Genomic DNA, 23,939 nt, shown 5'->3' on the forward strand with positions numbered 1-23,939 from the left:
TAAAAATGTGAAGATAGATTTTTAGGGCAAATACTTCTTATTATTCCTTTCTTTCCATCCTGCCATGCCCCCTGCCTTTAAGAGAAAAGCAATGGCTTTAAATCAATTATTCTCTCCTGCAATGTCATCTCCCCATAAAGCCCTCAAAATCCACATCAATTCTACTCTGCTGTTGTTGGCCTGATCCACAGAGACCAGGAGTTGCAACACCCATTACAATGGCAAGAAAGCCAAGCTTCCTAAGCCAGCCCTAATACTATGGGCAGAACTTCCATCAAACAGCTCTTGGGTCAACCAGAGGGGAAATGCAAGGTTCTACCAGTGCTGGCCTGCCCAGTGGGCCCTCTAAGGGAAATTGAGGAGCACAACCAGGTTTGTTAAAATAACAACTGGGCAAGGCGCCTACAATGCTTAATGGAGCATATGGCCTGGATCTGGGGGTGGAAGCTGCACTTTGCATTCTTTTCCAGGAAGGGAGGGAGTGGCAGTGGCCTAAATCCCTGGAAACTCTCCTCAGTGCCCTGGCTGGCATCCTGGAGATTTTCCCAGCTTGTTCTGGGAGGGGTATCCCACTCTAAGCAATCGGTTCCACTAAGTCCTATAATAAATAATACACCACCATGAAAGTCAAATATTTAGATTCCCACTAGAGCAGTGTTTCCAAAGTGTAGGTCTTTGAACCTACAAGATAATATTTACCACTCCATACTCAAGCCCTTTTCATCTCTTTCCTGGGTTACTACAGTTATAACTAGCTCTTCTCTTGATTTATCTCCTATCTCCCTTGCTCCTGGGAGCTACAGTAAAGAATTCACATCATTTACAAATTCAGTGCTAAAACTAGGATGAGAAATACAGTACTGGACTAACACAAGACACCCTCAAGAGATTACTGTTCTCCTTTATTACCAACACCATTCTCACAGCAAAATCTTGAAGTTTTTCTGATTACTGGTTTGTACTTTAATGAGTCACCTCTTGATATGCTTTCTAGTTATTCTCTATTTAAAAGTGGAAAGAGTACTGCCCTGGTGGTGCAGTGGTTAAGAATCCACCTGCCAATGCAGAGGACACAGGTTCGAACCCTGGTCCGGGAAGATCCCGCATGCCGCGGAGCAACTAAGCCCATGCGCCACAACTACTGAGCCTGCACTCTAGAGCCCCCGTGCCACAACTACTGAAGCCCACGCGCCTAGAGCCCATGCTCCGCAACAAGAGAAGCCACCGCAACAAAGCAACAAAGCGTAGCCCCCACTCGCCACAACTAGAGAAAGCCCACAGCAACGAAGACCCAATGCAGCCAATAAATAAATAAATAAATGAATAAAAACAAATTTGTTTAATAAAAAAATAAAAGTGGAAAGGATTTCAATAATATTAACACCTTCTGTTTGTAAGGCACTTAAAGTATTTTTAACAAATTTAATTCTCATTGCACCAATGGAAGACAGGTAACATAATTACCTACATGCTACAGATGAAGGGGCTAAGTTCAGAGGGGCTAAGTGATGTGCTCAAGATCATATACACAGTAAGGAACAAGACAGGACTTCAGCCCAGGTTTGTCTAGTTTTAAGATAATTGTTCTTCCTGATACAACTGGGCTGACTCAAGTCAAGTACCACCAAATATAAAGCAAAATGAAAAAAATAAAATAAAGCAAAATGATTTAGGTGATTGTTTTCAGACATTTCTATGGCAGATGAAGTAAATTAGATCTTTTCAGGCTGCTTTCAGTATTGCTTTTAAGAGGCAATCAAATCTCTTTGCTCTGTAAGCGCTCAGATTTCAATATTCGTTTCAGTTTCAGTTCAACCCAGCATTCTTTACTGAGAGCCTTGTATGTACCAGATACAGTACAAGAGGCTAATAATACAGTGATGATTAATTCACACTCTAGTCCTCATGGTCTGTTCATATGTCCATGCTCAGATCAGATGATCTGGGAAATAGAGGATTTGCATGTCCCTTTGCTTGACTCCTTCCTTAGCCCATTCCTTCACTGACTGGCTTCTTCAACATTTACTAAGCAGAGATGAACAAGACATAGTGCATGCCCTCTAGAGTTCACAGTTAATGAGGGAGATAAAAATACAAGTGAATAATTTATAATAAACCTTGATAAATGCAGTAACAGAGATATAAATAAAATGCTTTATGAACCAAAAGAACTGAGCAACTAACTCCACCTGGGGAAATCAGCACAGGCTCTTCCTGAGAGACTGAGTCTTAAAATATGATGCTCCACTGAAATATTAGAATGTCAGCCCTTTAAAGCATACCTTCATATACTCCTTATGCCCCTACAACCAACAAATGCTCACTATTTGTACGCTGAGAGGTCAAAGTGCAAACCGTTCTTATAGAGCATTTGATCTGATATGGGCTGGAGAGAGGAAAAAAGTGACACAAACTCCTCAGCAGTTGCTTCTAGACATATCATTTTTACTATCAGACTTCTAGTGGGTTAAATGGTGGCCACTAAAAAGACACGTTCATGTCCTAACCCTCAGAACCTGCAAATGTGACCTTATGTGGAAAAAGAGTCTTCACAGATGTGATTCAGGTCCTGAAATAAGATCATCCTGGATTACCCAGATGAGCCCTAAATCCAACGACAAGTGTCCTTATAAGACACAGATGAGAGTGCATGTGAAGACAGAAGCCGAGATTGGAGTGATGCAGCCCAAGGAATGCCAACAGCCACCAGAAGCTGTAAGACGCAAGAAAGTATTCTCCCCTAGAGCCTCCAGAGGGAGTGCAACCCTGCTGACACCTTAATTTCAGACTTTCTCGGCTTCCAAAGCTGTGAGAGAATAAATTTCTGTTGTTTTAAGCCATGAGTGTGTGGTAATTTGTTACAATAGCCACAGGAAACTAATACAAGACCTAACGTGTTTCTCTTACTAAGAGCTTAATACAGCTATGTGTGGGCGCCGTGCAAAGTGAATCAGATGAACCAGGTCCCAGCCCTCAGAAAGCTTCCACAGAAAGCCATGGGAATTCTAAGGTAAATGGCAGTAGAGCAGGTCTTTGGAGTGAGTCAAATCTGCGTGTAGGTTCCTATTCTGCCACTTATCAGCTTATACGAATTGGAAATTTTAATAAGCCTAGACTTCAGTATTCTTATCTGCAGAATGGGAACTGGTGTAAAAATTAAGTAAGATAAAGCACCTAGAGCACTTAGCATGATGGCTGGCCCACAGTACGTACTAAGTAAATAGCGAGTATTGTTATTACTCTTGTGGATGCAAATGAATAGTACCTATGGATAGCTGAACAGACAACAGTGATCAGATAGAGAAGAAAGCTCAACTAAAGTCAATTTTCAATTAATTGCATGGATCTTATTTCCAGCCCAGTTTCAAATCTTCAGTTAACCTCTCTTTTTTATGACCCCTGTGGCACCCACCACTGCCATCATCAAAAACAGCCAACAGTTCTGACACCCGATTACTTGCAGTTCCCAATTTTTCCCACTAAAGATAGGGAAAAGTACTGTCTAAAATTTGTTTTAAGAATTTCAAAGTCATTCAGCCCAAGCCTTTATCCAGTTCTCTCCTTTTAACTTGAAAAGCTATGTCTGTCTTCTTCCCTAACCAGGAGTCCTTACATCTTTTTCACTAAGGACCAATGACAGCACTTGTGCTCCCTAGTGATCACCCCGCCTTGTTATTTCCATCAACGTACTACTCATATCTTCAACAGTTCCCTTTCCAACAGTTCCTTCTTCTCTACCCACAAACATCTTCCCTCAACTTTGCTACCCTACCACATTCCCATTCCATCCCTCCAGGATGCTTTGGCCAGTTGCTTAAGTTCAACCTGTCCCAAATTAAATTTACCATCTCTTCCACTGCCCAACCCTGCTGCAATTAAACTCCTCTGGTTTAATGCTACTCCTATCTCCCAGGCACCAAGGCCTGAAACCTATTAGTCATTTCAGGGCCTTTGCACTTCTTTCTCCAAGTTGTCTGGAAGACTGCTCTCTAAAATGTTCACATAGCTGGTTCCTTCTGATCACTGAGGTCTCATCTAGACTCCAGAGACTCCTCCCCTGGCTACCTTATTAAAAGAACCTCCCTCCCAAGTCACTCTCTAGCTGAAGTCCAGTTTCATTTTATTCATAGAACTTTACACTCTTTGAAGTTAATCTTATGTATATTCTTATTGTCTAATCCTCCCTCTGTGAGCTGCCTGAAAGCAGAGACCATGTCTGTCTATCACAAAATAGGTGCTCAGTAAACATCTTTGAATGAATGACCTTCCTGGACTTCTCTTTTCTTCCACATAACCACCACTCTTGCTCAGCCCCACAACCTAAAAAATGTAAATATTTAAAGGAAACATAGCTTGGACAACAGCCTCCCAGCTGGCCTCCCTGCTGTTTCCTCCTGATCCAGTTCTTCTTACATCCTACCTGCTACATAATTATCCTAAATCACAGCTCTCATCTTGTCAATTATGTCTTCAAAATTCTCTGATAATTACCCACTGGTGACAAAATTAGGTACAAACTCCTTATCTAGGCATTCACTGCTCTCCTCTGGCTCCACCCTACCTTTTAAAAAAATTAAATAACCTCTTTTAACCATTTATTTAAAATAATTATAAGAACAGCAGGTTGCAAAGAAATGTACAGGAATTCCCATGTTCTCTTCCCCCAGCCTCTCCCCAGTGTTCACATCTTACACAGTTCTTATATCAATACAATATCAAAACCAAGAACCTGGTATAATGCACAGTTTATCCAGATTTCACCAGTTATACATACACATGTGCATGTGTGTATGTATGTGTGTGTGTGCACATGCACATAAGCATGCAGGCTCGCTTATATGTAATTTGTCAGGCTCTGTGTAATTTGTCACATGTGTGGCCTTGGGTAATCACCACCATAGTCAAGATACTCAATTGTACTGTCACCACCAAACTTCCTCTGTTACCCCTTTATAGCCTTACCCACCACCCCTCCCCACATCCTTGCCCCTGGCTAGTACAAATCTGTACTTCATCTCTATAATTATTTCATGAATGTCACATAAATGGAATTCTTTATTTGTACTGATGAGTATTATTCCACTGTATGGATGTATCATGCACCCACTGAAGGATATTTGGGTAGTTTCCAGTTTGGAGCTAATACCAATAAAACTGCTATGGACATTCATATACAAGTTCCTGCATGAAAATAAACTTTATTTTTCTAGGATAATTCCCAAGAGTGAAACTGCTGGCATCTTACTTTTGTAGCCTCATTTTCCCAAAATTCCATTCCTGTTCCCATATTATAGTCAAACAGAACTACCTGTATTGTTTCATTTTCCTCTCTGGTTTCTAAGCCTCTCATCAACATTTGCATATTTATTATTAAAAGCTGCCTCAAAACACTTTTTGAAAGTGAAGAAATAAATTAAATAGATAGAAATAGAGATGAATGAATGGAGAGAAAAAATAGAGATGATGGAGTACTTTATCAATCCTGTCCCAATAAAATGTGATCTCCTTCCTATAAACCTGCATCTTATTTGCTAAACTTCTTTTATAAAAGGTATGTTCTTCCACAGTCTCATAGATGCATATATGCCCCTGCCTCCATTAAAACTGTAAAATCCCTGAAGCAGATCCTTTGTTATTAATTTTATATTCAGTCAGCCACCAAACACAGTGTTTCTGTTAGAGCAGCAGCTGAAGCAAAACAAAATCTTCATTGTTGAATAAATGGATGAATTAAATATCTTTGCCCTAAGAGGGCTCTGGTCCAACCAGGAAACCAGGATGTTATATTTGCATTTAAAAAGATAACTAATAATACAAGTCTATACAGGCTAAGTGCCAAAGGATAATTGAAGGAAAAACTACTTCAGCGGTGCAGACAAGTGGGCAATCCTTTCTGGGACAGTTGGGGGCTGCTTCCTCAAGAAGGCTTTGTTTGAGGAGACCCTTGAACAGATGAGTAGAAACCCCCAAAATAAAAAGGGAGTCCTTTTTGATAGCCATTATTTAAAGAACCACATAAGGGTTGATCTCATTCTTTGTAGCTGCTGGATAACATTCCATAGTATGGATGTGCCCAAATTTTTAAACCATTCTCCTAATAATAAACATTTAGGCTTGTTATCAGTTAGGATTAAGTCTGGACCCTTGTTACAGAAAACCTAAATAAGGGTGTCATTAACACAAGATATTTTATTTCGCTCTTATGTGAAAGAAGCCCGGAGGTAGACAATTCAGCAACAGTATGTGGACTCCATCGTCTTCAGATACCATGCCCCCTTTTTCAGCTCCACCATCCTAGCACATGGCTTCCTTTTCCGAGGTTGCCTTGTGAGCCCAGCCAACACATCTTGTTACAGGCAATTGGAAGGAAAGAGGAAAAACAAAATGGCCTATCTCCCAGCTAAGCCAGTTCCCCTAATGCAGCCTTCCAAAAGTTTCATATCATACTTTCAGTTCTATCTCACTGGCCAGCATTTAGTTATGTGACCATGCCTAGCTGCAAAGGAAGCTGAAAAAAACGTGGTCTTTTACATGAATGCACTGCTGTCTCATACAAAATTTAAGATTTTGTAACTAAAAAAGGATAATGGATATTGGGTAGCAGCCAGCAGCAAGAGAACAAAACTGAAATCTTTCCCTGCCAATGAGTAAGCAACGTCATCTTCTACAGTCAGGAAAAAGAAAAGAGGAAAAGAAACACTTCATACCCGGACCCTGATATAAACAAACAAGCAGAAAATATATATATTACATCTGGTTCTAGTCCCTAAAATAGAAGAAACCTTAATCCCATTTGTGTAAATTACTGACTCCCTAACAAAATTTTTTTCCCTTAAGTTTACAGTATTCTTATGATAATCATACTGATTTTCCACCATACTGATTTTCCACCATGCACGACTAACTATAACCTTGTAACCCTGTGGGTTTTTACTTTAAATACCTGTTGTATTTTTTCATCAGCAAGCCAGCACTGAATTTGGACTCCCTTGCAGAACTTTGCCAAGTAAAGTATTTTTCTTTTCTTAAACTATTTTTCTTTTCTTAATGCTTCTGTGTCTCTAAGTCTTCCTTTCACAGTAGTCTCAGCCACAAGATTATTTCTAGTTTTATAAATCATGTTACAGTGAACAATTTGTAAATGCCTCCATGTACACACAGGGACAATTTCTCAAACATAGATATCTGAAAAAGGACTTGCTGGGACAAATGATATGCACATTTTTAATATATTCTACCAAGCTGCTATCCAAAGAGCCAGACCAGTTTCTATTCCCACCACCATTATATGAGGGTTCCTGATTTCCCACACATCACCAATACAAGAGATTATCATTTTTATCTTCAGCAGATCTGATGGGCAAAAAAATGCCTTGTTTTTGCTTCAACTTGCATTTCCCAAATTACTACCTAATTAGTAATTATAGTCTACCTAGGTTGAATATCTTTATTATGCTTATTGGCCATTTGTATTAATTATTCTTTGAATTGTTGGTTATCTTCTACCTGTTCAGATTGTCTTCTTACTGATTTACAGGAGATCTATATACATCCTGTATATTAATCTTTTGTTATACATGTTATTACTATTTTCTTCCAATCTACCACTTACCTTTTTACTTTGTTTATGTGATCATTTGCTTTTACAAAGTATTAAACTTTAATGTAGTCAAATTTATCAGTCACTTCTTTTCTGACTTCTGGGGTTTTGTCTTGCTTAGAAAGAGCTTCCTACCCAAAATTACAAACATACTGTCTTCTAATACTCGTACAGTTTGCTTGTTATATTTAAACTACATGGAATTTATTTTTATATTTGAGATGAGGCAGGACTTTCTCTAAGAATTTACTAAAGGGATAACCAATTGTCCCAACACTATATACTGAATAATCTATTCACTCCCCTACTTTGAAATGCTATCTTTACCACATGTTCAATTATCACACTGAATTAAGACTGTTCCTGGACTTTATATTTCTGTTCTACAGATCCACCTGTCCATCTGTACACCAATACTACAAAGTTTTAATTACCAAACCTCTATAATATGTTTTGATACCTCATAAATCAGGCTCCTCCCTACTGTACCTCAAAAAAAGTTAGCTATTCTCACAAATTTTCTTTTCCAGATAAATTTTAAAATCAATTTTCTAAATTCCATTTAAAAACCCTATGGAGGGGACTCCCCTGGTGGCACAGTAGATAACACTCTGTGTTCCCAATGCAGGAGGCCCGGGTTTGATTCCTAGTCAGGTAACTAGATCCCACATGTATGCCGCAACTAAGAGTTTGCATGCCACAACTAAGGAACCCACCTGCCACAACTAAGACCCTGTGCCACCAAATAAATACTAAAAAAGAAAAAGAAAATTCTGTGGAGATTTTTGAATGGAATTGCCTCAAATTTAGAGATTTCTTGTTCTTTTTAAGAGGACTTTCATGTTTTCAAAATGAGCATATATTCACCAAGTACCTATTATGGACTGAGTTCTGTGGGAAATTCAAAGGATTGTAAGGCAGTCTTTGCCCTACAGAAATGTACAACCTGATTGGGAAAAAGGTATAAACGACTAGTGCATTAAATGGCAAATATCTACAGAACTAACCTGTAGCTCAGTATGATTAGTGTCGTATGCCCTTTGAGGCTGATTTTCGCCTCTGATTTTACTTATGTTTTGTTTTTTTCTTTGGCCTTAATTTTTTTTCGTTTTAAACACCTGACAACGTGGTAAGTATTTATACATATAAACCATTTATTTTTTTTTTACAGTCACCCTAAGTAAGAAGTTCTACTGTCATCCCCATTTTGCAGATAAAAAAACTGAAGCTCAGAGAAGTTAAGTAACTTTCCCAAGATCACAGAGCAATCTGGAGGACAACTAGGATTTGAAACCAGGTTTCTCTGACTTCCACACCATAACGCCTCCTCTCCTTCCTTCCCCCTTTTAAGTTCCTGCTACTTTATCAAACGTAAAAATCATCTCTGAAATAAAACTAGGGAACAAATAAATGAATGACATCCAGCTTTGTTCCTGTTTCATCCTCTCTCCACAAGCCCAGTGAACAGTAAAATCAGATGTGGGGAAGGAGGGCACGTTCCCCTCTGCTGCTGCAAAGGGTGGTTGGTCCTGTCCGAGTTCCTCTCCTTCCTTTCCCTTTTAGCTAAGAACGTACAGGGCCCTACGCCAAATGAAAAAGTGCGGCCCCTTGTTCAAAAATTATTAAAATGTCAAGAAATGAGAGCAGACCACTAAACGAAGCGCAAGCCCTTCTAGGCACGGAAGAGGGATGGGGGAGGGCCTCAACCACAGGACCCTCCTTGAGCCCTGGCTAGAAGTTTCTCTTGTCTCTAACAGCAGTCTCTGGCTTTGCAGATTCACAGCCCTGCTCTGACGAAGAAGGCTGCTCCGAAGTCTTCCTCCCCACTGACAGCGACTACGACTCCAGTGACGCCCTGAGCCCCCGAGACCTGGACCTGGTCTGCCTGTCATCGCACGACATCGCCCAGCAGGCCCGAAGTGGCCTGAGCGGAAGCGCCCCCGACGTCCTGCAGGTGCACGACACGAAGCCTCTGTCGGGGCCACGCCAGGATGCCCAGGGCCGCGGCCCGGGGCCCGAGGCCGACCACTCGTGCACCGAGCTCCTGCACAGCCTGACCCTCACAGGCCCCGCGCCCAAGAACCACGCCAAAGTAGCACCGGGCGCGCGGCCGCCGCTGGGCTTCCTGGGAAAGCGGAAGCTGGCCAAGTCCCCGCACTATGGCGGCTTCAGCCGCCACTACCGTTGGCTGCGCATGCACAGTGAGACGCAGTCGCTGTCGCTGTCCGAGGGCGTGTACACGCAGCAGCTGTCCCGGGCCTGCGGCCGGGGCCAGGAGCCCGGGGAAGCTGAGCGGCTGGCACCTGCCCAAGAAGGGCCGCGGGGCCTGGCTCTGGCCCACGCCGCCAGCCTCCCAGAGGAGCGGAAGGGCAGCCTCCAGGATCCCAGGCCTGCGGTGCGCCGCATCTACGTGGAGCCCTACCCCGCGCCCCTGATGGACGCCAAACCCTGGGAATCCTTGAGCCCGCCCGCCGGAGGCCCCTCGGGTCTGCCCAGCCTCACGGGCCCGGAGATGAGCCCAGAGGGCCCGACCCCCTCCCCTGTGTCGGAAATACTCAGCAGCATGCTTTAGGGAGGCCCACGACTGGCTGTCCACAGTTCCATTGTGCGTCCCTGCATTTTCCATCACCCTACCCCCAGCCTGCCCCCACCCCACCGTGTCCCCACCCATTTTTAAATGGTTTGAATGTTAAAAACCCAAAGGTTACAGGTTCAAGGTCCTCTTTTTTAGAGTTGGAGTGGAGGCGACAGTTGCCAGTGTCATTCCCAGTTCAGCCTATAAAGGGCATAGAAAAGCTTTTGTGTCAACATGGAGTCCTGGACACAACGGTTCAAACATGCCATCCTATTGGTGGCACCTGTGGCAGAGGTAGGACAACCCAAAGAGCCACCCTCAATTCTGCAGCTGGCTATGTAATCTGACTCCTGAGCTTAGGCTCTTTCATGCATTTGTGATTGACAGGGAGGAATTCTATAGATGAAAATAAGATTAGCATTGTTTTCCCGTCCATCCCAAACCTTTAGAAGAGTTTGGGGAAAGAAGCCCAGTTTGTCTCTCTAGGGAATAGGGTCAGTGGACTTGTCCTGGGTTCCCCATCAGCTAAACCAAGTCGTTCCAAAGTGCAGCGTTCTCAGCAGCTCACCAAATCCAATTTATCGGTCAGCACTGATCTAGTTAAGTAGGCCTTGGACAGGCCTTTTCTTCACTTAGTGCTGTGTGGAAACCTCCAGAAACAAACGTAGAGGAGGCTTCTCTTCTAGCTCTGTCTTGCAAAGATAGAATAGGGCGGGAAGCAACCCTTCCTGTACACTCAGCTCCCATTCAAGCATGAAAATGGGTCGTGTATTATTCCAGGGTGCAAGGAGATGGCTGAGTTAAGTGAAAGCCTGGATTACACACAAAATAAGGGGAAGGAGAGAGACATGTGCAAAATTGTGTTTCCTTTCCAATCCTAAAATAAGTAAAGCCATTGTGGGGGCTGTGTCTCTGTGAATGATAATGGATCTGCTGCAGATTCTTAGGTGATAGATTTGTAATTGAGCAAGAAAGTGCCCTTCAGATGTGGCCAGGCAGGGATGGAGTTTTCTCAGTGACACAGGCACATCTACTCTCCCCCACGTAACAGGTCATGGGACAGACCGTCCAGAGCTTCGGTTGCTGCCTTCCCCTTTTCAATCCACCCTTCCAAAGTCAGTTTTGCCCCTAGATCAGTTGGCCCACTGAGCTCAGGGAAAATCTTTCCTTAGAAGGCCTTGCCCGTGGTTCCAAGGCTATGCTCAAAGACACCTGAAAATCTTGCTTTGGTCTCACTGCCTCCCACCTGGCTTTCTCACAAAGGAGAAACCAAATCAAAGAGCAATCACACTGCATATTCAGAACAGGCATGAGCCTTCTCTCCTTTCCTGGAGCCAAGACCCATTCAGTTCATTGATATTCTAAATGGTCCTTTTCTGCTTCACAGGCATTTTAGTTAAATATTGCTCTTTATGGCCCTACCTCTGTCCTCACAGTTCTACCAGTCCTCCTCATGGGAGTTCACACAAAGTCCCCTGTTCACAATGTTATTCCGATTCCTTCCATTTTTAAAACATTTGATTTAAACATAAATAATTACCCTGGTGGGAAGGTACAGATTTGGCCCATGGCCTATGGTCATTAGAAAACTAAAGCCCAGAGCTCAGTCTTTATTTTTTTAAGAGATTTTATACTCAATAACCGACCCCCCGCCCCGACCCCCCACTCCAGCCGAAGAATCTTGATCAGAATCACTGCAGCTCCTTTTCCATGCCTGGGAGGATTTTAAAATGCAATTTTCCTCTGTTCTGAGTGAATTCTATATGTATGGAGTGTTAGAACTAAAAGAGAACCTAAAATTAGTCTAGAAGAGAACCTAAAATTAGTCTAAGTCCTCGCATTCACAGATGAAGCAGTTAAGGCCCAGAGAGATAAAGTGACTTACTCAAGGTCACAGAGCTGGTTTTAATCTCAGAGTTTGGGTCAGAATCCACAACCATTCCCTTTATAGCAGACTGTCCCAGTGGGAATTGGTACACACCTAGTCAACTTTTGATTTTCTATAGGCTGCTTACCTAGTTTACAGGTAATTCCAAATTCAAATCCTTCTCTCAACCTTTACCTAACAGATTTCCAATATCACAGAGCTCTCTGTTGCCAGAAATTACAAATATCATATACTAGATATCTAAGCTAATTAATTGTAATTAATTTAAAACCTAATCAGGAGAAATGCATTTAAAATTGCTTACCATACGACTCCCATTTAAAAATGAAAATAAGAGTCATCTCCACTCAGTTTCTTACTTACTTCTAATTATAAGACAGGTTATATATATTGAATGAGTTTGTGAGATGAGATGCTGAAATTGTCAAGGACTCAGAAACCAAGTGATTCCCTGATCATGACCTTTCTGGTGGCAAGGAAGGAAGTCTGTGACTAAATTAGATGGAAGACATTTGACAGGCAGCAAAAGCAAAGACTGACCCATCCTTCTGACCCTGCGTTTGGTCAGCACGTTTTGACACATTGGACCAAATAATAACTCATTAAGCAAAATGGCATTAAATTCAAACCCACTAATTTATATTAGGCACATGGGGTTATTTTTTCACCTTCTATGAGGAAAAGAGATGCGTGCCCACGAAATGAATAATGAACGTTAGATTTCAGTGGGCATACTTAATCAACTTGAAAATGCATTTTCCTAGCGATATTCCTATAGAAAGGTGGAATTGAGGAAAGCTATATCCTCAATAATTCGCTATTTGTTCAAGAAGTTTCCCTGTACCCATACCTCCACTTTGCAACTTCTTGTGAGCCTAGTTTAAATTAAAACATTCTTGTGAGAGAGAATTGTTTTCTCTAAATCACAGTCCTTTATTCATTTCTCCAGTCTTCTCATTATAGAAACTTTACAAAATCTGAGGGTTTTTTGTTTGTTTGTTTTGCTTTGTCTTATCGGCTTTGTTTTTTTTTGTTTTGGATATGATGGACTTTTGTCTTTCATTCTTTTTAAGTCCAACCTGGGAGCCTCTGGAGGAAACTTTCCTGTTTCAGGTCTTCTTTTCCACCGTGTTTCTGACATGCTTAATTCTCACCTGTATTATCTCGTCATTTGTGAAACCCTCAAATATCATTGACTGAGGTCCTCCCATATGTCCGTCTCTATTCCAAGTCCCACAGAGAACAAAAGAATCAAGTATGAAACAGATTCCCGGGCCACAAGGAGCTCACATTCTGCTATGAGTGTAGCCGTCATCACCATACATTTTCTTATCAATGTCTTAGAAGAGGCAGGAGCCTGTCGCCTCGGCCAGGCCAACATAGTGCATGTTGGGCTAGGCACCTTTGATTTCACTCTTGCTATCTATTCATAAAAGAGGATAGCCTGGAAAATGAATTCATCAATGTATATGCTCGGCAACCATTTACAAGGCTATCACATCCTCTTCCTTTGCAAGGGTACTCGGGAGACAGTCATCAAAAACATTCACCCTAGGGAGTGGGTATTTTAAGAAGTGGTTACTTCAGATAAGAACCATTCCATTTTAAGAACATTCACTAATGTTCAAAGCAATAATTACACTGGAGAAAATGGTTGCATTTGATTTGAAAGTTGAATCCAGTTAGTAATAATATTCCTCCAGCCCCCATTCCTGAAGGATCCCAAAGCACTTTATGAAAAGCACTGACTGAAGCCTGGTTGTGCTCCCCTAAAAAGACCTTGTCCGGGAGCCACCTGGCAAACACCTACCCCATCCTTGCCAGGAGATCATGCCAGACAAGTGGGAAAGAGGACTGGCCTCTCATCCATTGTTATCCTGCCACACGAACGTGCACCCTGATGAATGCTGAGTTCTTCCCTCGAAGACAACAATTTTAGACAAGTAGGCACACCAGAAAACCTCAACTCCTTGACCCTCTTTTGTTCATCACGCTCCAACCAAGATGTACTCCCTTTCTCTTGGAGAACTGTCAACTCAAGCTGTTAAGGGGTCTGCAGTGCATTTCAGTCCCCTAGTTATGTCAACAGCACACAGAATTCACTGGCTCTTTAAAATTGATACTTGTTGGAAAGATGATGCCATTATTCTATGGCTCTCTCAACTTTGCATGTAGCAGAGCTACAGCAGAGAATTTGCATCTCTTAATATTGTTTACTGAACTATAACATACGAATTAGAGAGGGTAGTTATAGATTAACAAGAGAGCACTCTTAGCGAATTGAAAGTGCTACATTGTCACTTTATAAAGTCTAAATATTTTTCAAGATGATTCAATTAAGCAAATATGAAGTTTTTTTCTTTTTTTACCTTTAAGGAAATTTGTAAAGGAGCTATTTGGAAAGCAATGATACCTCTTCACAGGTAGTAGGGTGAATAAGGAAAAAACCTGTTTCTTTGCTGGTCACCTTTCATAAGATGTTCAAACACATGGCTTATGACTGTTAAGCTAAACTTCAATGCTGCCTTACAAACAACAAGGGTAGTGTATTTGAAACTATGTTGTACAGCTTGGAAACTTATTCTAAGATCTTAATTCAGAGTTTTTCTGAGGTGTTGAACTTTGCCATTAGCAAAAAGTATTTTTAGAAAAATCTATTGACTGTTTATGAAGCATTGATTTTGCCATATTTCGGGTCTGTGGTTTTTCCACCACATCTGCACACAGTAGTTATACATTTTTTTAAATTATTTCTTCCATTACTAATGAATTTGTAAAATTGTTATTCAAAAGGACAGGTGGTTTTGCTTCAATAATCAGACAGGTGGACCTGTGACAATATTCTGTTTGGATAAAGGAAGTAGGAGGTTGTTGTTGTTTGTTTTAAATATTATCCTAGGGTCTTTCCTCTCCAGTTATATACATTCTTTATTTTAGCAAAGCCAGTATTTAACTTAGTGGTAAATGTTAAGAAGGTATCAGTTAATACTCTTTGTTCCTCTTCCTTCATTCCATGACATGAAAGTCTGACTATGCGTTCACAGTAACCACCATCCAGTAGCTGATTTATAAAAGACAAGACTGGCAAATTGTTGTGTTCAGTCACTTTGAGTTGCTGTGCTGCTTCTTGCCCCGTGACAAGGCTGACGTTTGGGGATTCTCACGTATATGGTCACAGCATCAGTTTAATGTTTGTGATGGAAAAAGAATTTAAAGAAGTGTGGGATGGGGGAGTAGGGGTGTTTTATAGGAAAAGTAATTTCACTGACATTCTATCAGGCAGTGTTTAATTGCTTCCTGCCTAATGTGTACATAGTAATTTAGCTGATTATTGGTTGTTATTTGTTCAGAATTGATTGTATCTCATTGCTATGTATGCAACTGAGTGCATGTAAAAGTTTAGACTTCGGTCTGTTATCTGCACAATTTCGTGTGCTTTAAACCTCTGTAAATGTACAGATGAATCATGTGTGGTGTGTTAAATGTGACCTCCAATCTTGAAACGATAGTATTTTGTAGTATGTACTTTTGCAGACTCTTTGAACATTTTAAACAGACATTGTAAATGGCCAGGACCCTCAATCAAAAACAGCACTGGTAAAATGCATGCTTCTTGAGCCTACCAATTTATAAGAGGTCAGGGGTTAACAAGAATTAAGACAATTTTTCTAACGGCAAGTATTTTTGATAATTTCCTACATGCCTAATTGTATTTGAAAGAAAAATTGTCAATAGAAGAAATCTTACCTGTCAGAGGGAATGACTTTGTTTCATAGGCATTAAATAGTACTAATATATTTTACTTTAGATCTAACTTGATGTTGTTGAAATCTAGTTCAAGGGTGAAGAAGTCAAACATATTTTTGATTCTTCATAAGATCTTTTGTTGTTTAAAGGACAATTTCCAAGCCCTTGTCTTCAGTGTGGAGAAATGTCAATTAAATAATAAACTAATAGAATTGTCAGTATTTGGCTTACCTGATGCTTTTTCTAAGTCTCAATGAAGACAATTTTTCAGTCTGAGTTTTTAAAATCTTCTCACTGAAAGAGTTACTATTGAAAGAGTTATAGGGCATTGTTTTGACAATTATTGGAAAATTCTGACCAGTTCGCCCTCAACTGATCGATAGCATTTGAGTTATTTCTCTTGCATAATTGGTTAATGCCAAGTATTGAAAATACAGCAGCAGACTACCATGGCAAATACTCTCACCAAATTGCACCCAGGAGTTGAGGCATCTTAACCTTTGCCCTTCTCCACTGCGTGCATGTTTAAATGTCTTCAGTGCATTTCTGCATGTGCTGTCCTATCTCTATTTCTCTATGCCTTTATTTCCACACCCACAAAGCTCCTCCCTTATCGCTGCTCCCTCTGGCTGAGACTTGAGATTTCTTCTGTGTTTGAGAGTACTACAAAGAGATTACTTCCATCCCAGGAACTTGCACAAAGTTTCTCCTGAATTCCCAAGAACAGGAAATATGCTGCTTTGGACCACGTATTTGTCTTATGCTGTTTTACAGAATTCTTTTAAATACACACACACACAAACACACACACAAATTCAACTCTTTATTGGCGTGTTTGTGGTGGGCTTTCCTGACAGCCTCAGAAGGCCGTTTTGTTGTCCTGACCAAATGTGCTGTTTTCCCTATGTAAATTGTCATCTTTCTAAGCAAACCATTACTTTCTTTTCCTAATTCCGTCTTTAAATAAAAGTTTACCTTCTTTTTCAAACCAAACAGATGACATTGCTCTTTAATATCCCCTTTCTTCTATGAACACTCCCGGGGAGGTGTTGGGGGAGGGACAGAATGGAGTAAAAGCAGGCCTTTCAAATTCAAGGTAAGGAGTGTGCCTTCACTGACTGGGTAGCCCTTTTGATAAGGTATGCCAAGCAATATGCAGTATTTCCATCTGCCAGCAAGAAATAATTCCTTCTTCTCTATAAAAATGTTTGAAAATCATGTTAGGGAATTAGGCAAGCTTAAACCAGGAGTTTCTTATTGATTTACAGTGACTACAAGGCAGGGAAAAACACTCAGAAGGAAATTCTTTTGCCCAATATTATCTGTCAAGTAAGTTAAATCTTTACAATGATTCCTTGGCTGTGAAAATGCCTTTCTTCTTCAGGTAGCATATGGCACGCTCACCTCTGCATAAAGTTCCTTGTTCTGTCAATACTACTACGACTAATAGTAGTAATAATAATAATAATAATCCTTGTTCTGTCATAATCCCTGCTCTGTCAATCACTGCATTGTTATTTTGCCACAGAAGGGACTGGCATTAGATACAGACTAAAGGAAGTTAGGCCCCAGCTGTACACTAGGCTAGATCAGATGCTCTAAGTCAAAAACAACTACCTGTTTGGTTTTTTTTTTTTTTTCCATTATGGTTTATCACAGGATATTGAAAATACTTCCCTGTGCTATACAACAGGACCTGTTGTTTATCCATTCTATATAGAATAGTTTGCATCTGCTAGTCCCAAACTCCCAGTCCATCCCTCCCCCTCGGCAATTGCCTGTTTTTTGGTCAGCATCTCCCCAACACATTTCATAGCTCCTGGCAAAGACCTGTTAAATGGGTGATAAGCTGATGAAGAGATCACTGAAAATCAGCTTAATTTTCATAATTTGCTTAACTTCTCCACAAAGAAATGAACTCAAGGACCTTTCCAAATGCCTGTCAGCCTGAGGCTCTCTATGATGACTCAGAAGAAGCTCCACTCAGGCTGCCTTGAATGTATTTCTTTGGGATTTCCTGAAAAACTCCACCACCCACCCCACACACCATCACCAGAGTGCTTTGATTAAGGTCAGCCCCCTGAAGGAAGCCAAGGGCCTGGGGAGAAAGGTGCGCTTCCAGACAGCCCACCGTTAGATCTGTGTGCCCAGCATCACGTCCAGTGCTCGGGCACCATAGAGATGGATATATGCAGGTCTCCCATCCCAGCTGCAAAAAACCTGCAAAAGTCTTGTCCCAGGGCCCAAAAGGCCACTTTTGCCCACACCATTTTCCCCATCGAGCTTTTGATAACTGCGATCTCCTATATGTGTATAAAATACTTTCACAAGCACCATCCTATTTGAACTTGACAAACCACCCTGTGAGGTGATCAGAGCAAGAATTTTTATGTCCGTTTTGCAAATAAGGAGCTTATGGCTCAATAAAGTGAAATCTAGGGTCCATGACCCCTGACTGTCCAGTATGCCACATGTCATTGAATTAGGTCTTATGAGAAAGGAAGGACAACGCCTGAACTGGCCACTGGAAGCTCTCTCTCTCTCTGGAACAGACACCCTGCATAGACAGACACACAAGGGACGTTATATACACACAGATAATGACCACAAATGAAGCTAAATCAGACAGCAAAGCACACAGACCCTTTCCCAGGAGGCCCATGTTCTAGCTCAGAGCCAGGCACTCTGTGACTACAAGCCAGACACTTTTCCTCTCTGAACTTACAGATGAAGATATCTATCGAATGTGTGGGATCTTTTTCAGCTTTGAAATTTCATGAATCAAAAGTACTCACATTGAGGACGTACCAGAGATGCATCAGGATTCTTCTCAGAGCGTTTCTGTTTTGTTGATATTTTTTGTGCTGCCATTGCTCTCTGGGGGAGGGCAGGTGGTGGAAGATAAGTAGACATGACCTTGAGTCTCTTGTAGCTAAAGGAGAGTGGAGAAGGAAAATAACTGAGAGATCCATGCTCAGCATCCTTTTCCAATACACCCCCCCACCAAATTCCTCCCTCTGCCTCACTCTGACCCCAGTCTCTCAGAAAACAGCTCCACCTATTTCAGTTCCCTCTCCCTGGCCATCCAGACCATTGTGGAATCACAGTGGATGGGGTCTGGAATAGCCCTTGGACCCTCCCTGGCATCCTGAGTTGGGATCCACGTCACCCACCAGCTGTTCTCTTAGATCCTGCCCAATCACTGTCCTACCATCCCTTCCCCGGAATGTCCTAGAAAGGGTCAAGGCATTGCACCACCCCGGGGGGCACTATTATTAAGTGTGGAATGTACTCCGATAGCCATTTCCCAGAATCCAGGAGTGAAGCAAGCATGCCCTTTGCCAGACAGCAAGCCTGCAGCAGGCATCTCCTTTGGGGTGGAAGGGAAGCGGAGGGATTGGCATGGGACAGAGCACAGGCCCCCTTTATGTGGGATGTTTGCGCTACCACAATGGGGCCTGCTTTGAGGCACAATGTTGGACACACATTTGATTCTTTCAAGTCTGGGGCAACTTGAGCATGAGCTTGGTCCTCACTTGGGCCCTTTGGCTTGGCCAGAGCCAGGTGCCAGCCATTGTTCTCCCGCTGCGCTCAGCAAAGTCCGTGAAGTCAGGACAGCATCATTCCCTGACAGACATTCAGTACATTTCCTCGGGTCCCAGGAGGCCTGATATTGAAATGTTTTCCTCCCCATAGTTATATTTTCCTTGGTTGAAAAAGTTTTGTTTTGGAAGTTGCTACCCTGTCGAGGTAATGAGTCAGTTTGGGAGGCCGGTGCAGAGGGGAAAATGCACATCATTGGCAGAGGCCAGAAGGATGGGGGTGGGAGAAGATGGGAGATTCCGGGTGGGAGAAAAAGGTCCACACCCTCTGCCCACTCCCACTCTTTCAGGAAGAACACAGCCCCTCCTTCCCAGCTAGGGGCCTCTTCACTGGGGTGAGGGGGCCAAGCCCTGCTGCTGCCTTAGGGCTTATTCCTGGGAAAGGCTAGGTAGGCAGGGAAGGAGCTAATGTTATGGGCCACCTTTTGAGCGCCATTGAAACATCTAGTTTCTGTGAAAGCTGGTAGTGTTATCATCCACATTTTACAGATTGGGAAACTGAGGCTCAAAAAAAGGGGAATCGTGTGCCTGACATCCCACAGCCAGCAAGTGGCCGAGCTTAGAATTCAAGGAGTCCCATGCTGGCTCTGCCACATGGTCTCATTCATTCCTACCCAGAAACGGACCCAAGTGACTCAGGGGAGGGACACGAAGACCCACCTAGAGAGACAACTGGGGAAGGACTGTTGGCAGAGGGAGAAGAGGGGGCTTATGGACTAGAGCCACCCTTGCCTATCCCTGCCATCTGCTCTTCCCCTCGATTTTCCACCCCATACATTTTTTTCTCGTGGAGAGAACAGTCACAGAGATACAAAAACACACATAGACGCACCAACATGCTCAGATCGCCCCCCCGCAACACACACACACACACACACACAACACAAACACACCCGTCCACACAAGCACAGAAGCACACACATCTGGAGGTAAATCTCAGGATTCAAGGGCTGGCTCCATGCCAGCTCTGAGCCCCGAGTAGCCCACTGAGCAGCCCTGGTCTGCCTCACTTTGGGAGGTCAAATCAATGAAAGAGCCCTGGTAGTTTAAAAAAGAGAAAGGGAGAAAAAAGAACACCAGCACCTCTCATGATGGGAGGTCAGAGCAAATGAAACCAGGAGGAGGGGTAGCTGTATGGGGGCCGGGGCGAGAGCATGGGGGTGGGAAGCCTGTGCTGGTAGCTGAATTCCTACCCTGGCCCAGCTCCAAAAGATTAAAATAGAGCTCTTAGAGTGTCCCCTCCACAGACCAGCCTGCCAGGGGCCAGACAATACGTGGGTTTGTGCTCCAGCTCAGGCCTCCAGAGAGGTGATGTTTTTACCCGGACAGCTAAAGGCACAGAGGCAGGTCTAAAGCAATTCCAAGGCTCCTTTGGCCCACAGGCCCAGAACAGGCCACAGCAGAGGGAGAGCTGCCGGCTGCTAGGACGCACACAGATCTGCTCTTTTCTCTTCTCACCCTAGGGCAGGCCGCTGGACTCATACTTCTTCATTTTATCTGCCCCCAAAACACCCATCTGGCAGGGCTATGTGGGATGAAGTCTTAGCGAATTCGTTATACTTTAATTTGGAAAAAAAATCTCAGCCGGGCTGTAAACAGGCAGTTCTACTAATGAGGAATGGACAGGGCATCCCTTGGGGTTATCTGAAATATCAGATAAATACAAACACCTCATTTTCCCTACCCAAGGAACAGAGCTCTCCCAGAAGGAAGCCCCACTGGCCACTTGAGGTTTCATCTGCTTCCTTGTAATTCTTAAGGATTTCAGGCAGCTGGGACTTAAGTCCGACATCTCAGACCACTTGCTAATACAGAGGATGAAGACAAGTATGCATCAGTTAAGCGCACAGGCTCTGGAGTTTGCCAGACGTGCGTTCTAATCCTGACTCTGCCACTTAGTAGCTTTTTGAATGTGGGCAAATTATTTAATCTTTATGGGACTTGGGTTCTTTATCTCTAATAGCACCTACTAGTGATCATAAGGGTTAATTGAGAAAATACACAAAATGTGGTCAAACCAATGCCTGGCATATATCTAGCAAAAGTCAGCCCAAAACAGCAACAAAAAATTCCCTCCTACTGGGTTTCTGGAAGACCCTCCCCCATAACTAGGATGAAAATATAATTTATCATCTAAACTAGAACACTTCTGATAGTGGGAGTGGACACTAACTGGACTGACCCTGGGACACTGGCTTACCAGGGACCGTCCCTGGAAAACTGGGACATAGGATCCCCCTTCCTATAACTTTCTAAAGGGTCCCTATATAACATTCCATTAAGATAATCCTTTGAAAACGGTCCTAAACTTTATTCTATATCATGAAACCCATTGGAAGTAATAGCCCTTTATGGCATACTATGATATTCACATAGAAATTTTAATTTAAAATATAATTTTATTGTATATTTAAAAATCATAAGGTTATAGATAAGTGATAAGAGATAAAGTGATAAGTCATATTTGGATGGAGGACTGAAAATTGATAAATTTCTACTGCTTTTTTAATTTTTTCTTTTCTGATATTTGAGAAAAGCAGCTCATTCAATTTTAATGGAAGACCCCTTGTTCCAGTTCATAGAACATCAATATTCCATAAAAGCAAAGTTTGAGAATCTCAGCCTTAAAGAACCAAGAATAACCCCCAGGGAGTAAGGGATGGAGGGCAACTTTTGTGGTCATGACATATTTTCCTTTCTTTAAATAATTTTAGCCATTCAGGAATAAAGGTCAACAGCAATCCCACTACTGGGGATAGAACCTGAGAAAACCATAACTCAAAAAGAGTCATGTACCACAATGTTCATTGCAGGTCTATTTACAATAGCCAGGACATAGAAGCAACCTAAGTGTCCATCGACAGATGAATGGATAAAGAAGATGTGGCACATATATACAATGGAATATTACCCAGCCATAAAAAGGAACGAAATTGAGTTATTTGTAGTGAGGTGGATGGACCTAGAGTCTGTCATACAGAGTGAAGTAAGTCAGAAAAAGAAAAACCAATACCGTATGCTAACACATATATATGGAATCTAAAAAAAAAATGGTTCTGAAGAACCTAGGGGCAGGACAGGAATAAAGATGCAGATGTAGAGAATGGACTTAAGGACATGGGGAGGGGGAAGGGTAAGCTGGGGCAAAGTGAGAGAGTGGCATGGACATATATGCACTACCAAATGTAAAATAGATAGCTAGTGGGAAGCAGCCGCATAGCACAGCGAGATCAGCTTGGTGCTTTGTGACCACTTAGAGGGGTGGGATAGGGAGGGTGGGAGGGAGACGCAAGAGAGAGGGGATATGGGGATATAAGTATATACATAGCTGATTCACTTTGTTATACAGCAAAAACTAACACAACAATGTAAAGCAATTATACTCCAATAAAGATGTTAAAAAGAAAAAGGAATAAAGGTCAAGATGTAGGAGGCCTCAATTCTTCACCAGGTGTATCTCTCCATAGCGCTGCTTGAGTGTCCTCCTGGCATGGTACCTGGCTTCCCCCAGATCAAGTGATCCAGGAGAGAGAGGAAGGCTATCTAATGTGCCCAGGATCGAGGACAGTCCCAGGCACATCACTGAGTTGGTGCCTTAGTGAAAGAAGAAAATACCTGAGAAGTACACCTGGCTTCTTAGTCTAGGACTGTAACCTACAGCTTTAACCTATTAGAAAGAATCTTTACACCCAATATCAAAACCAGACAGATCTCCAAAAGAAAGTAATCCTGGTCAGCCAGGTAAAGTCTGGGTCCTCAAATGCAGAAAATGTTTGAGGAGCTTTTTGTGTATGGCTGTTTTGAAATACACTACTGATCGTAAGCTTCTGATATCTTCCACTCAACCCAGCCAGCCCCTCTCCAGTCTTTGGGTGCCATTGGGATTTGCCCTCCTGAGTTTCTGGAAGACTCTTAAGGTCCTTGTGGCCCCTTTCTGACTTTATGTGTTCACTGTGTGTTAAAAAGAAAGCATCTTCCCCTGGAGTGTTTTGATTGCCTTAACTGCATTTAAATCACATGTGGAGAGCTGAATGGCTTACAATGTGATCTCTCTTTTAATTCTCACAACCTGTAAGGTGGTCACTGTGATGATGCCCATTTCTCTTATGAAGATATCGACTCTAAGAGAATATAGCCAGTAAGTAGAGAACCAGGAAATGCAGACCCAGGTCTTCTGACTTTAAATCCTATGCTCTCTGTACTATATCACACTTCGGTATTGCACTCCATTTGTTTTATTTAATATGAAATGATATTTAGATATGCTTACTCCTTGCATTTCAGCTAAGTCATTTAAACCACAACAGACACTCACATTTACACATACACTCACCAACACACATAGACCAACTTTAAAACTGGGTCCATATACATTAGCCCACCCGACAGCCTGACTCTAACAGTGAGTAGATGCATTTTCCTGGATTGTCCTTCAGCCACATTGCCACTTTGAGAAATTGGCCACTGCATAAACAAAATAGAATAATGGCTTAGAGATTTGGTTTAAGGGAGAGAGGACAGTACATC

The 23,939-nt window shown here is 42.3% G+C and overlaps 1 protein-coding gene across 1 annotated transcript in view; it reads left to right on the forward strand.

Moving 5' to 3' along the window:
• ANKFN1 (ankyrin repeat and fibronectin type III domain containing 1) overlaps positions 1-10,172 on the forward strand; it is a 154,994-nt gene extending 144,822 nt beyond the window's left edge. Inside the window, exon 17 of the mRNA XM_027087288.1 lies at positions 9,376-10,172. Coding sequence (XP_026943089.1) covers positions 9,376-10,172 — 797 coding nt within the window. The remainder of the gene's footprint in view (positions 1-9,375) is intronic.
• The last annotated feature ends 13,767 nt before the right edge of the window (positions 10,173-23,939 follow it).

The sequence above is a fragment of the Aethalodelphis obliquidens genome, unplaced genomic scaffold (genome assembly GCF_003676395.1).
Source record: "Aethalodelphis obliquidens isolate GAN/ISIS:26980383/991018 unplaced genomic scaffold, ASM367639v1 scaffold58, whole genome shotgun sequence".
NCBI lineage: Eukaryota > Metazoa > Chordata > Mammalia > Artiodactyla > Delphinidae > Aethalodelphis > Aethalodelphis obliquidens.